General features: G+C 36.5%; 1 protein-coding gene across 1 annotated transcript in view; it reads right to left on the reverse strand.

The window, feature by feature from the left end:
• Nucleotides 1-12,547: 12,547 nt before the first annotated feature.
• Nucleotides 12,548-16,068, reverse strand: part of LOC121381241 (palmitoyltransferase ZDHHC17-like) — a 28,340-nt gene continuing 24,819 nt past the window's right edge. Inside the window, exon 15 of the mRNA XM_041510467.1 lies at nucleotides 12,548-13,619. Coding sequence (XP_041366401.1) covers nucleotides 13,454-13,619 — 166 coding nt within the window. The 3' untranslated portion in view covers nucleotides 12,548-13,453. The remainder of the gene's footprint in view (nucleotides 13,620-16,068) is intronic.

The raw sequence follows: 16,068 nt of genomic DNA on the forward strand, positions 1-16,068 counted from the left end.
AAGGAACCTTTTATATGCACTTTCCAACAGGCAGGAAAGCACTTACCACGGCCTTTGACCAGTTGTGGTGCACTGGTTAGAACGAGAAAAAACCCCAAGCACTTGAATGGATCCACCGAGGTGGTTCGATCCTGCGACGCATGCACCTCAAGCGAGCACCCAATCGACTGAGCTAAATCCCGTCGCACTGTCATTCGAGAGCTAAACGGACATTTGGACGGTTACAATCGCTCTTTGACGTCTGCTATTAAAAAAAAAACGCGGGATTTTTGCCTACCACCTAGTAGGCTCAGTTGGCAAAGATACCCTTTCAGAGTTTCTAAGACAACAATCATCCTACGGTTGACGTTAAATATCATTGCACTGATCATTTTCGAGTTCGCCGATAAAAAAAAATGCCACATATTGACCACTAATACACACTCTACACGAAGAAACCCGACAGCACCCCCTTTCAACAATGTTTCGGTTAAATACGTAGGTACCGGCCTCGGTGGCGTCGTGGTTAGGCCATCGGTCTACAGGCTGGTAGGTACTGGGTTCGGATCCCAGTCGAGGCATGGGATTTTTAATCCAGATACTGACTCCAAACCCTTAGTGAGTGCTCCGCAAGGCTCAGTGGGTAGGTGTAAACCACTTGCACCGACCAGTGATCCATAACTGGTTCAACAACGGTCATGGTTTGTGCTATCCTGCCTGTGGGAAGCGCAAATAAAAGATCCCTTGCTGCCTGTCGTAAAAGAGTATCCTATGTGGCGACAGCGGGTTTCCTCTAAAAAAATCTTAAAAAATAGTGTCAGAATGACCATATGTTTGACGTCAAATAGCCGATGATAAGATAAAAAATCAATGTGCTCTAGTGGCGTCGTTAAATAAAACACTTTACTTTAATACATAGGCTGACGGGTGCAGTTCTGTCGTGTGTGTATTATTGATTAATATATAAAATATTTGTTATCAGCGATTTAAAAAATGATCGATATAAAGATATTTCACGTCAAACATAGGATCATTATTATATTAGAGCGGGAATCTTTGTTTACTCGGTGGTAAGCAAAAATCTTGTGTTTTCGTTATAGATTTATCTCTAACGGCAGAGAGCGATTATAAATAACTGTCCAAATGTCCGTCTTAGCTCTCGGACGGCAGCGTACTTGGGCTAGTATGCAGCTCAATGGTATATATGTTCTATGATGTATACGTCCAATATCTAGTGCTTCACCACGTAGTATTAAAGTCACCAGACTTTGTGGAAGTGGAAGTCCAGACTTCAGTGGCGTAGCGTGGATTGCCAACGCCCGAGGCAAGGCAAGTATTGCGCCCCCTAACCAGTGGACCGTTAGCACTCCCCGGGTCCCTTCCACCAGTCCAGAATGTTGCCCCCGGTGGCCCCGCCTACGCTACGCCACTGCCAGACTTTATACGTTCTATAAGCACGGAGCCAGAAATGTACCTCGTGTCCATTCGAACCCCCCCCCCCCCCACCCCTCCAACACACACACACACACACATACACACACACACTTTGTAGGTCCATGGATCTCCAGTTGAGAATCACTAATCTAAAGTTTATTTATATATTCATACAATAAATGAAACACCTAAATGTTTTTTGTTTGTTTAAAGCCACTAGAGCATATTGATTAATTAATTATAGTCATTTATACAGACCAATGAAAGACATACAGTATTAATATGATCAGAGGGGAAATGCACAATAATTAGTCTTTATTAAACATGTAGTGAGTACTGATTCAAATCTAGGCCCCGTTCCAAGAAGGTACTTACCATTTGTGACACCCAATAGCCGATGTGTATTTTTGTGCTGGGGTGTCGTTAAACATTCATTCATTCATTCATTCATTCATTCGTTCGTTCGTTCCACGAAGCGATCTGAGCGTGATTGTAACATGATGTAAACTGACTGCATTTGGGTCATATGTTATTTTATTTTGCGACAAGAAAGTGCAATGACACTATTTTTATGTTAGCAATTTTTAAATTTGAAATGTAACTACACAAGGAAAGGAAATGAGATATAAAAGAAAGTAATCTCAACCAAAAAGCAATAATTCTTCCTTCTTTCATTCTTTTCCTTCTTTCTTTCGTTCTAATTTGTTTTCGGTATCTCAGAATCGGATAGCTCCTACATACGAGGCAGACAATAAAAAATGTTTGTTTCGTTTAACGACACCACTAGAGCACATTGATTTACTATTGGATGTCAAACACTTGGTAACTCTAACACAGTCGTAGAGAGGAAACCCGCTACATTTTTCCATCAGTAGCCAGGGATCTTTTATATGCACTGTCCTACAGACAGGACAGCGCATACCACGGCCTTTGATATACCAGTAGTGGTGCACTGGTTGGGACGAGAAAAACCCCAATCAGAGAATGGGTCCACTGAGGTGGTTCGATCCTGCGACGCAAGCATCTCAAGCCTGCGCTCTACCGACAGAGCTAGATCCCGGCTCCACGAAGAAGACAATGTTACAATAAGTCAGGTATACGATAAACCACTAAGATGTGCTGTTCTTTCATTTCTTAGCTGAAAATTGTGACAGCTAATCAACTTGAACATCGCCAAATGAACGACGATCGCATTTGGTTTCAGACCGGCCTCGGTGGCTTCGTTGTTAGGCCATCGGTCTACAGTCTGGTAGGTACTGGGTTCGGATCCCTGTCGAAGCATGGGATTTTTAATCCAGATACTGACTCCAAACTCTGAGTGAGTGCTCCGCAAGGCACAATGGGTAGGTGTAAACCACTTGAACCAACCACTGATCCATAACTGGTTCAACAAAGGCTTTGTGCTATCCTGCCTGTGGGAAGCGCTAATAAAAGATCCCTTGCTGCTAATCGGAAAGAGTAGCCCATGTAGTGGCGACAGCGGGTTTCCTCTCAAAATCTGTGTGGTCCTTAACCATATGTCTGACGCCATATAACCGTAAATAAAATGTGTTGAGTGCGTCGTTAAATAAAACATTTCATTTCATGTCATTTGGTTTCAGTGACAAACAAGTTTATAAAATTTGAATCCCGCTTAACAGACAAGCACAAGTGTCAAATAAAAATTATATAAAAACAAAAACTAATACCATTTATAATTGTATTAGCCTGTGCATAATTCAGGTCACATCACAATTACGTTTTTTGATATTCCGGCCAATTTTATGGGGTGTTTTTTCCACACATCATTATTTATTGCTTTTCTTGTTGGTGTTGTGTAAATTAGTGGAGAGAGAGAGAGAGAGAGAGAGAGAGAGAGAGAGAGAGAGAGAGAGAGAGAGAGAGAGAGAGAGAGAGAGAGAGAGAGAGAGAGAGAGAGAGAGAGAGAGAGAGAGAGAGAGAGAGAGAGAGAGAGAGAGAGAGAGAGAGAGAGAGAGAGAGAGAGAGAGAGAGAGAGACACACACACACACACACACACACACACAGATAGACAGACAGACAGACAGACAGAGACAGAGACGTGTTTGATTCGCCCGATGTGCTTGCTAGTTGTACAATCGATTTGTACAGATGTATAAATATAACAGATGTTACGTATTTTAAATATTGTACATATGCATCGTTATATAAAAAATATCAATATGTTAGTAATATAGTGCTGGTATGTTGTAAAACACGTTTAATACTGAGAGTAGGTTTATAGAAGAGAGTATAGACCAGGGGCAGCAATATTTTGTACTACGCTTTGGTGACTTTCGAGGATGCTCGTAATTTCATGTTTACTGTAACGTTTTACATGTCATATCATACTTAGTGGGTTTCACTTCGTTTCTCATTGCTATAAACGCAGCCCACTAAGTAGGCCCATACTACATTGAATAATTGTCTACTGCACCCCGATGGATCGAGACCCATCTAATTATGTGAAGAACGCGTTGGATTCACAACAGAGCTTCTGGAGCTCTGAATAGTGTAGGATTTTATATTGGGGGTCGGGTGGGAGATCCACACTATGTATGTATGTATGATTTTATAAAATTTAATATAGTAAAACAGAAAAGAAGAAAAAAAAGTATTACCCCTGTGGCTTCCCCACTCGCTACGCCAATGAGTGTACTAGAACCAAGATACGTGAGAAAGTTGTCCTGCGTAGATACTGGGAAATGATCAGGTATACAACATTTCCACAAATATCGCTGTTAGCCATTCCTGTTTGTACATTTAAAACTGTAACTTTATTTCTGGATGTAACAGACAAAAATGTAAACCGGTTTCCATGTAAAACCAAAGGTAACTGATTTGTACATGTTTATATATAGTATGACATGTTTATAAATGATACAAATATTGTGAATATTGAATACTTGATCACGATATATACTGTTATTTAATCTTGAGACGATATTAAAACTAAACATTACTAAGGGAAATAACTTCAACGTGTTATTTCGTGAGACAGTTTTCCACCACTTACCTTCCGTTGACAGGCCCGTAGCCAGGATTTTGAGAGGGGGAGGGGTTAGTTTAGGTTTATGGTGAGGTACGAAGTGCCTCACACGAGGCTTTGGGTTGATTTGGGGAGTCAAGAGGCATACTGATAAAAAGTCACCGGTGGGAGGGGGGGGGGGGGGGAGATCGACCGACTCCTCTCCCAACCTCCCACTGGCTACGGGCCTGGTTGATACTAAGTTATAAGACACAATTCAAGATGGAACTCCACAATTCACTGTTGGATGAATTTCAATACAATTTCTATGTTAGATATGTTACAATAATAGAACAACATCTATAGGGATACGCGGGTGCTATATTTAGGCAGTACAGTTGATTGGTAACATACATGCAACAGCTCAACATAGGTTGACCACAGAAATTTAGAGTTACCTATCCTTGAACTACATCACCGCCTCATTTTGCTGTTAGACAAGTGGCATTTAGTATTAAATATAACAAACGACTTCAAACCAATGGGCTATTTAAATACTACAGAGGTCCGCCTATTGGTCTATTGGTAATCATCAAACAAATATTTCAAAAGGCATTTCAATATATATATATATATTGTTTCTAAACCGGACTATATTATGCTATATAAAGTAACGACACGGCAAATGGTGGTGGAGTGCCTCGAGTATGAAGCATATCGATTAGTAACCGTATATATAAAACCAAATCTTCCATATTGAATACTGTAAATCATGTAATTAATACGTCATGATATTATTGCGTCCATACATGAGTGAACAAAAATGCGTATTTTTATTAATGCGTCGGGCAAAAGTCCACATCACATAAAAAACACAGTTGTGTTGTTATTATATTGTTTGGGCTTCATCTTTCATGTTAAAAGAAGTCAGTAGTTGTTTTCACAGCTACTACATAACTAACCCGAGTACTCTGACTGTAAGAGAGCTAGACGGACATTTGGACATAAATACGCTCTCATTACAGTCGGATGATGATAACTAGTTTAACGTGCCCATATACCACTAGGGTTTCGAACACGCCCATCCCGAGTCCGACCTCCGATATCTTAGACTTTTCTAACTCTGTTATTAGTTCTGTTTGATTTTCTACGTTTATATTTTATACACAAAGCCATAAAATACCACCATTACCCTTTAGTCATCAGTTCTAATTGATGATGCAGTGTGTATACATTGTTTAGTAATATGAGTATTTGCATTACGACAAAACATATTCTAAATACCATGAAAACCCCCAAATAAGTACATATAAATACATATGTGCATGCACATCATCAAATCAGAGAACGGACTAACGCATGATGAAAGAAGAAAAACATGTCTTGTATTCCTTTGTCTGTGTATTTCAGTCCGTAACGGTTTCTGTGGTCCTGTTGTGTACAGTACTGTACTGTCGTCCATACACGTGTACGTGTTTTGTTTACTAGAAAAATGTACCATACTGTTATAATAATTGTTTCAAGTGACTGAAATAAAAATAACATTTTATAAAACAGTCTGCTGTTTTCAATTATAATGCACGAAGAAATACTCATCAGGCGTGTGTGTATGTGCGTGTTGGGTGTGGGGTGGGGGGGGGGGTGAGGTGTGGGAGGTGGAGTGAAGTCCCTAACACCTCCCCGCTCAAGCGTCTTAGGCCTATGTATAATTTTCGGCGGAGCATAACTCGCCTCACCTAGAAACTGCGCTCGGCAGTCCAGATCCCGCTTCATAAATTCCTACACACGCGGAAGATTATTGTGACTGGAGATGGTGCGTTGGGGGTAGGGGTGAAGGGGGAGCGGCGGGGCGAGAGCCATATATAAATTTGCTTTTCTACTGGGAGTGGCAGCGCATTCTTTTCAGAGATTGGGGCAGACTAGTGGACTAAATGGCTCAACATTATCCATACGCTGTTACTACCACGACCATGGTAGCACAGACTGCTGATCATAACAATCTTACTTGGAAATATCCATAAAACATTAATATGTTGGCCCAACTCTGATTTTGAGGGAAAATTCCTTTTCCTATTCGTTTTTGTGAAATTTGTTTTTTTGTGAGCTTTTTGGTTAGTTTATTTTTAATTTTTGTTTTATCAACTTATTTATATCATTCGCTTTTGTATGCCATATAGTGAGACGAAATCCGCTACATTTTCCATTAACCGTAAGGAATTCTTTAACCATTGGGGGTGGGGTGGGGTAGGGTGGGCCTTGGATTGCTTGTCCGTCGAGTCGTTACCTGTATTATTATATCATTATATGAGCGTGTGGGTTTGCGAATACGTGCCACTAGTAACAGTTACATATTGCATCGTGTAGCCGTTGGGGTGAAGATTAAGATGGAATGAAAAGTTTTTATTTTAGATGCACCATCCCACGCACAGGATAGTACATACCACGGCCTTTGTTACACCAGTTGTGGAGCACTGGCTGAAACGAGAAATAGCACAATGGGTCCACAGACGGGGGTTGTAGATTAATAAAGTTATATTCTGTTCCCCCAACAGGTGTGTAACAAAGTTTTCTTTACAAACCTTTATCGGACAATCACCGAACGAGACCTGTTACCAAGTTGAAACGGGAGTGTTGTGTACACCCGTTATCACATTCAGACACTTTTTGTAATGCCCCCCCCCCCCCCCCCCCCCCCCTCCATCACCATGTCAACCATGAACCTATGATTATATATTCAACCCACTCATTCACTACTAAACCATGCATAAAGAAATGTTTAAAACAACAAAAACAAAAAACCCAAACAAATCCAAGCTGATAAGATACATTTTATTCTTTATTTTTAACAGATATTTTGAACTGTCTACAATTCCAAAGGTATGTGAATACCTGGATATTTATAAAAGAAAAGAGACAAAAAAACTATTCGTCACCATCTTGATTCATCACAGTCTCAGTAAATAATACAAATTACAAAAAAAAAAATAATACATGATTACTATAGGCTCATTTTTTTTTGTACAAAGTAAAAAAACAAACAAGTAAAGTATTCTTGAAAATAGTTCAAGATAAATACGAAAGTTTCACACACATATCTTAACAATGAGTTAAAACTTGAAAATGTAAAGATAAGTGTTGATACACTTCTGAACCACCAGAAGGCCCAGGACTTTGTTGAATATATTAGTTAAAACAACCCACAGTACGGTATTCGGAGGGTTTATCGTCTCCTTCCAACCAGCAACTGGGCTTATTCTTCCACGTGTCATGGACATCTACTCTGATGTTGGTCAACAACACAAAAACTATAGTCTTAACATTCCATGAGAGAGAGAGAGAGAGAGAGAGAGAGAGAGAGAGAGAGAGAGAGAGAGAGAGAGAGAGAGAGAGAGAGAGAGAGAGAGAGAGAGAGCGGAGGAAACAAAAGTCTTAACCTTCCATAAATAACAATCAGCTGTTTAAACCGAGCATCTGAGCCCGTACCGACATGTTTTACCTCTGTAAACAATGCCTGTCGTATAAGCCAGTCAGTAAACAAGGGTGGCCTTTAAAGACAAGTTGAGAGAATACACTGTATATGAAAGATTCATGAAATCTGACGGCCAAAAAACCCCGATTCTTTTTGTTCTGGAAATGTTACCTTTTCCTCCCACCAAAATCATCTGTATCAGAATTGTATACAAACGGTGGAAGAACTAACTAAAACATAAGGCGAATTGGTCATATGAATGAACCAGGCATCAGAAAGGCCGTAAATCGCCTTGCAGTTTGGCAGTGATACTGTAAATTGCCTGAATTAAAAAACAAATTGTGCTGTAATTTCTGTTTTAATAACAGTAACCCTGACCTTTGAAGCAGAGATGAAACACGAAGTCGTTCAAGACATCATGATTCTATACCTATATGAAAATGTTTCACATGGATGAAATATTAAGTCAGAATAGTCGTATGTAATTTTTATATTTAGTAATGGTGACCTTCACCTTTAACACAGAAAGGCTAAACTGAAGATATGATCCTATTAAAATATGTAAAGTTGGTAGATTAGCGACATCAAACGCTACTTTCCACTGATAACTCATTGTATATATGTATGTGTATGTGTATATATATATATATATATATATATATATATATATATATATATATATATATATACACACATATACATATACACACACACACACTAAAGTAGAATCTCGTTGGGTCGAACTTGGAAGGGTCGAATACACTGCAACGCTCAATCCAAAAACAAAGTCCCGAGTTACACTTACATGATCTTAACCGAATGGTTAGTCAAACTACCCGATGGGTCGGAACACTTTCTCGAGCACCTACGGGGTTCTAACGAACGGGATTCAACTGTATGTATGTATGTATGTAAATATGTATGTTATATATATATATATATAATATATATATATATATATATATATATATATATATATATATATTAAAACTAAAGTTTATTTTACACTTTAATGTCTTTATATTTATGTAACAGACTGATAAAATGTGTTTACTTAAATACTTTTGTTCCAATTAAATTAATTTGAACACAATTTCATTACATATAGATGAAACAGAGTAATAATAAACAGCTAAAAACAAAACTAAAGAAAAACATGACAGAAAAATAAATAAAATCAGAAGACAAGAGCAATGTAGATAATAAAGTCACCAGATCAAACTATTAAAGTATGATGTGTAACCATAGTTAACAATAAAATATTTGTACATTACAAATTACAGATAAGACGTACCAAAAAATAGCAAAATAACACACAAATTGATCTGTAGAGCAAATACATTTAAACAAAAACAAAAACAAAAACACACACACAATAGATTTCAAACATAAATATTAACTATTTTATTTTAACTTGTAAAGTGTATTGTTGACTTTTCGGTAATTTTCATCCCCTAGGGAGGGTAGGGGCAGAGTATCATTTGGCCTCCCCAATTATTAAAAAAAAGCCCCAAAAATATACGAGTTTATTTTGGAATAATTGTTAGAACTGAAAAGAATAAAACCCACATAACTTGTTTAAGATTTGAACTTTACACTTCTCTTGTAAACCACTAGTGTATACTTGCTATTTCAACCTCCCCCACAAAAAAACAAAAAAACAAAAAAAAACTTCCCCTAAAGACAATAACGAACTATTAGAATGACTTCATTTGCATATCACTAGTACTAAGGCAACAAAGGTACAATACTAGACTGGATGTAATCAGCACCAAGTCAAGCAGGGAAGACAACTCTATGCTGTTACCCGAAGAAATTCACTGGGAAGAAAACCGTTTTATCTACATTCCCCAATCCATATGCTGACATCGAGAACAGCCCTGCTAGAAGTAACTGACAATAACTGAATACAATGCTGATGACCGACATTAATCTGATACACTCAACCAAAAGAGAGAGAGAGAGTTGGCAACAAAGCCCCTCTCACGACATGGGTGGTACTGATACTGAGGCCAGCCTAGGTGGTAGTGTGGTTAAGCCATCGGACATAAAGCTGGTAGGTTCGCAGCCCAGTACCGGCTCCCACCCAGAGTGAGTTTTAACAACTCAATGGGTAGGTGTAAGACCACTACACCCTCTTTTCTCTCTTACTAACCAGTAACAACTAATCTACTGTCCTGGACAAACAGCCCAGATAGCTGAGGTGTGTGCCCAGGACAGTGTGCTTGAACCGTAACTGGATATAAGCATGAAAATAAGTTGAAATGAAAATGATACTGATAACATACAAAATAAAATCCAAGAGTATGACACTTGGTCTACAGGACACGTGGCTGCCATCTAGGATTTTTTTTTTTCAACAAGGGCACCTTTGAGGTAAGGTAGGGCGTAGAGGTCAAACACCGACTTGTAATGTTTAATACTACACATACAATATACAGAGGTATCAAATTTATGTCCTGAGTCAAATAATTTTACTTGTCATGAGCTTTAGTGAGTGACAAATGAAAATTATTTCACGAGGGACATAAATTTGATAATAACTGGTATTGAGTTTGTTATTCTATTTATTACCCCAGCTATTTTTTTTTAAAAGCCTTTATTTTCAATCTAGCCTACATTGGCTACAAGTCCATGTATATAGAAACAACGTAAACTACTTTACTGTTCTGGGTATTGCTTTAACTTTGTATTTTATTCACGGTTCACAGATAATTTTCAAAACCCAAAGTTCTATATATTCTGTAAAAAAAAATCTCTAATGAATTGCATTAAACAACCATTTATTACAAGTTTAACACTGAAAACAGAAAGACGTAAACGCAAACGCTTTAAACTATGTGACGTCATTGTGTGTGCTTTGCCAAATCGTGATGTCATATTTAGTACCGACAACGTGATTGTCTTGTTGGCTTCAAATCGTCTAATAATAGTTTACGTTAAACCAATCAATTATGATTTTTATTTTAAAATTTTAATTTTAATTAAAAAAAAAAAAATTCCCCATTATGCTGGGGTAATATTATATATATATATATAGCACTGCTCGAACCAAAAACAAAGTCCCAAGTTACACTTATACGTTATTGACCAAATGGTTAGGTCAAACTACCTGATAAGTTGAACACTTTTCTCAAGCACCAACGGTGTTCGTGCCAAGAGGATTCAACTGTATATATATATATTTATGTTCTTCGGTTAAGCTGCAGTTTTCTTGTTTGATTGTGGTATTATATAACAGTACTAGGCATAAAAATAGCAAACAGTATATCAAAAAGACTATAATACAAAATTATTACCTTCAAGAGGCATGTAATAATATAAAGATAACAACACATAATGTATAACAGAGATCTACAAGACATTACTGGACACAACCAACACAACGATTGGAAGTCAAACATGGATCAAGCAGCCACCTCTGTTAAGAAGTCACATGAAGTAAGCAAGCACCTGTCTTAAGAAGCCAGTTTACTCTTCCACCGAATCATATACGACAATACAGTACACATACTGACCTGTATTAATTAGTCACTTGTCTAATTATACTCCATTACTGTAATTCTCACAATTTAATAAGACTCCATTACTATAATTCTCACAATTTAATAAGTCTCCATTAATATAATTCTCACAATTTAATAAGTCTCCATTACTATAATTCTCACAATTTAATAAGACTCCATTACTATAATTCTCACAATATAATAAGACTCCATTACTATAATTCTCACAATATAATAAGACTCCATTACTATAATTCTCACAATTTAATAAGACTCCATTACTATAATTCTCACAATTTAATAAAACTCCATTAATATAATTCTCACAATTTAATAATACTATGTACACATTAACCTGCATTAAACAACCATTGTTTAAGATGTCATTCGCCAAATTGCCAAATTAGTTTAATTTTTCAAATATATTTCATTATTATTTCATCAAAAAGGTAATTAAAAATCATGTAAATACAGTTAATTGCAAAGCCTTAATTTTGTTTTTAATTTGACTAATTTCAGATTTTTCTAACCAAATACTCCTAATTGTTAATAAAATATTTTAGGTTTAAACCCTTGAAAAGCCATCTTGTCAAAGTCGTCACTTTATCATTCCCAGTTAAAACCCTGAATAGCCATCTCTCTTAGTTTAAATAAAATTCTTTTGTGGAAACACCCTCCAAAAAAACCCTCCCACTGCCCTTGCCGAATTTCCCTACATGATTAGTTCTGGAATGCCCCTAAAATTATACACCCTGATCTGTATTACGCAGCAATATTGGCACTTTACTGTTCTCCGATATCATTTATGGTTTCTCGCCAACATTCAGTTTCTTAATATTTATTCTTTATAAAAACACGTAACACATTTTATTATTTCAAAATCATCACAAACATAGCAAGACTTATAGGAAATGCATTTTTGCTGTGCACATTGTAAGGAAATAGCATGCTGAATATCAGCATAGCCTAGGTTGATCACCTAAATAAATACCAGTACAAAGTATTTTTTTGTTAATTTACTACCATTTCAGGGCTTGAACTTAAAGGCATATTGTCACAAACCACTGACCTATTTACTGGTCTAACAAAGTATTACCAGAACAAAAATAATTTTATTTGTTCCTAGATGTACTTTATTCAACCATCTTCATAACCACCATACTCCATTTATTAATGATATTTTGTAAAAATAATTGAATTATGGCAATGGTCCATAATTCAAAAACTAAAATTGCCGAGAGAGTTGACATGGATTTCACTCCAGCAATTAATGTAATTTTTAGAGAAATAAGGTCCTTAAATCTGTGACACTATGCCTTTAACTACGGCACCGATGGCAATTGCAGTCGTTGAGATATAATTTTGATGTAGGTAGAGAGCATCACAATAGTGCCAACGGTAAAGCTCCTCGTCAATAGCAAAATGTAAACATCTGGTGTACATCATTTGTCAATATTTAACATTTGCACATTTGAAATATGTCTACATACAGCAAAAAAACATTTAAGTCATGTTTATTTGCCGCAAAAGCAATCTTTTAAAAAAAACTGCCATAGACAGGTTCAAAATTGCAGTCGGTGGTCCATTTCAACCATGGCAATTCTTTATTTAATTGCCGTGGGAGACAAATTCTTAAGTTCGAGCCCTGCCATTTTCAGAGCACCTGAATATACATGTATGAAGTAGGGATTTCTTGTTTAAGTATTAGCTGAGAGTGAATGTTTCCAAATGTCACTGATTAAACAAAGCAAAAAAAACCTTTTAAACTACAAAGAGTAACTGCAGGAATATACTGCATTGTCTCCAAGTCAAAGAAAGGGATGTTCCCAGCTATTTTAAGAGCTGCAATATATGGTACAGAGATAATTGTGCAGTGTGCCGCTGAATAATATTATAGGAGCTTTATCAAGCAGCCACATGGTTATGAGGCTACCTAAAATCATTCAATGTAATACAAATTGACATTGTTAAGAAATCAGCTTTTAAGTGGTTACGTTTTTTATACTTACATGTAATCACTTAAAACAGATCTGACTAAAACACAGATATTGTTCATAAGCTACATGTATGCACAAAAACACAAAATCATTAAAAGTTCACTAGACAAACTGGTAGTTTTCTCTTGGTGCATTGAATGGGACTTTGTGAAACGGACTGACGCTGTCGTCTACAGTGTATCTGGCGGTCCAGTCTATCCGGTTTGGTCGTAGAAGGCCACAACACTGGAAATCCAAGGTATCAATCAGATTCTTGAATATACCTCGACTGAAATAAAGCAAAAATAGTTGATAAAATTAGTCAATCACTGCCAGTTATATCAGTCATGCAATTTAGTGTTTGAAATATATACTCAACAATGAAAGTTTAGCGAATGTTACAAGAAATGGCATAACATTTATAAATTAACCTATTTTTATTAATTAGTATTCACATCTAAAATGTTTACCATTTACAAACAACAAAAATTCATCAACCTTTGCCTTAACACAACAGGAGGACTTGGTTTTCTTTAAGTTTATTCAACCATGGCAAATTTAGATGTCATAAAAGATATTTGCTATCTTTGTTGAGTATACATGTAAATATAGGCGTGGCATACTTAAAACAATGACATTTTTGAGAAAAATTTTCAATCGTGTGTACACTGAAACAGACTAATGACATAAATGACCAATATAAGCATGTTGGTCCCAATCTAGTAATAGAGGAAATAAAACAAACACAAAATGTTTGTACTAAGTTATTCTATGTAAGCGTCAATAAAAGGTAGAATAGGATAACTACTATGCTTTCCCAAAAAATATAGCACACACCTGTATCATGTTGTAAATTACTGGCCAAAGTATTTTGTTCTGAATGAAATTAATAAAGTTCAATTTCTGCCTTTGTTTTATTGAAATTGGGTTACTAAAGTAGTGTCGGAAATAGAATAAAAATGATTTTTGTTGATTATATTTTACATATTAAACAGGCAAGTAAACATTTTGTAAATATCTATTTAATGATAGTCTACCTAATTTAGCATTTACTTGTTTTGGCTCTCATTAATATGCAAGGTGGTGTTTACTCTTAAAATTAAAAGAAAGATGTCAGTAAACAGGTGACACGTGTCAATTTCATTGCTGTTACAATATGTGACGAACTGTTTCTGATGACAGTTTATCCCTATTCCTCTCCAAAACAAAATATGTGTAGACATTTCTTAGTAACTTTTGAGCAAAACTGTCAAGAACCATTCTGAGTTTGTGATCTATTATAACAGTATTAAAGGTGCTATCTCAAAGTTGCATAATGACAGCTATTGCAAATCATGTTTTTATAAAATTTTGCTTTAACATTTAAAGACTACACCTTTAACTATATGCCCATAAATGATTATAGGAAATAATTTTATATACTAGAAGAAAATACATTTTTATTGGAGAATCTTTTATCACAAACAGATGCTCACATATAACTTCTGATATAGCACCCAAAGTGGTTGCAAGATTGTGTAAGTTTCTAATGTACATATATTGAATTTATATTCACTAAATATACTGGTCATAATTAATAATGTATGCTGCAATTCAAAATAATCAGTTAACTTGCAGTTTTAAATTAAAAGTTTGTTTACAGGTAAATGAAATGGACATGTATCATTAAAATGTGTTATAGTCTGTTCCATTAAAGGTCACAAATCTCCTGTTTACTAACATCTTTATTTTAATTTCAAGAGTAAACACCACCTTGTACATCAATGCGAGCCCAAACAAGTAAATGAATCATTAAATAGGTATTTACAAAATATTTACTTGTCAGTTTAATGTGAAAGAAATAATTGATGAAAATAATTTGTATTCTATTTCCGACAGTACTTTAAAAAATTTTTTATTTCATTTAGAATACAAACAAACATGTTTCATATCTTTCAGAATATTCAGCCCTTATAACTTCTGAAAGAAGAATGTAAAGATATTATTTTGTATTATTATTAACTGAATGTTGAAAGTAACCACCTATCTGAATTCTACCCATCCCACATCCCCTCAACTGAATGCTGGAAGTAACCACCTATCTGAATTCTACCCATCCTACATTCCCTCAACTGAATGCTGGAAGTAACCACCAGTCTGAATTCTACCCATCCCACTTCCCCTCAACTGAATGTTGGACGTAACCACCTGTCTGAATTTTATCCATCCCACATCCCCTCAACTGAATGTTGGACATTACCACCTGTCTGAATTCTACCCATCCCACTTCCTCTCAACTGAATGTTGGACGTATCTGAATTCTATCCATCCTACATCCCCTCAATTGAATGCTGGAAGTAAGCACCTATCTGAATTCTCCCATCCTACATCCCCTCAGTTGAATGCTGGAAGTAAGCACCTATCTGAATTCTATCCATCCTACCTACATCCCCTCAGTTGAATGCTGGAAGTAAGCACCAATCTGAATTCTACCCATCCTACATCCCCTCAGTTGAATGCTGGAAGTAAGCACCAATCTGAATTCTATCCAACCTACATCCCCTCAGTTGAATGCTGGAAGTAACCACCTGTCTGAATTCTACCCATCCCACATCCCCTCAACTGAATGCTGGAAGTAACCACCTGTCTGAATTCTACCCATCCCACTTCCCCTCAACTGAATGTTGGACGTAACCACCTGTCTGAATTCTACCCATCCCACATTCCCGCAACTGAATGTTGGAAGTAAGCACCTGTCT

This window comes from Gigantopelta aegis, chromosome 9 (genome assembly GCF_016097555.1).
Source record: "Gigantopelta aegis isolate Gae_Host chromosome 9, Gae_host_genome, whole genome shotgun sequence".
Taxonomy (NCBI): Eukaryota; Metazoa; Mollusca; class Gastropoda; order Neomphalida; family Peltospiridae; genus Gigantopelta; species Gigantopelta aegis.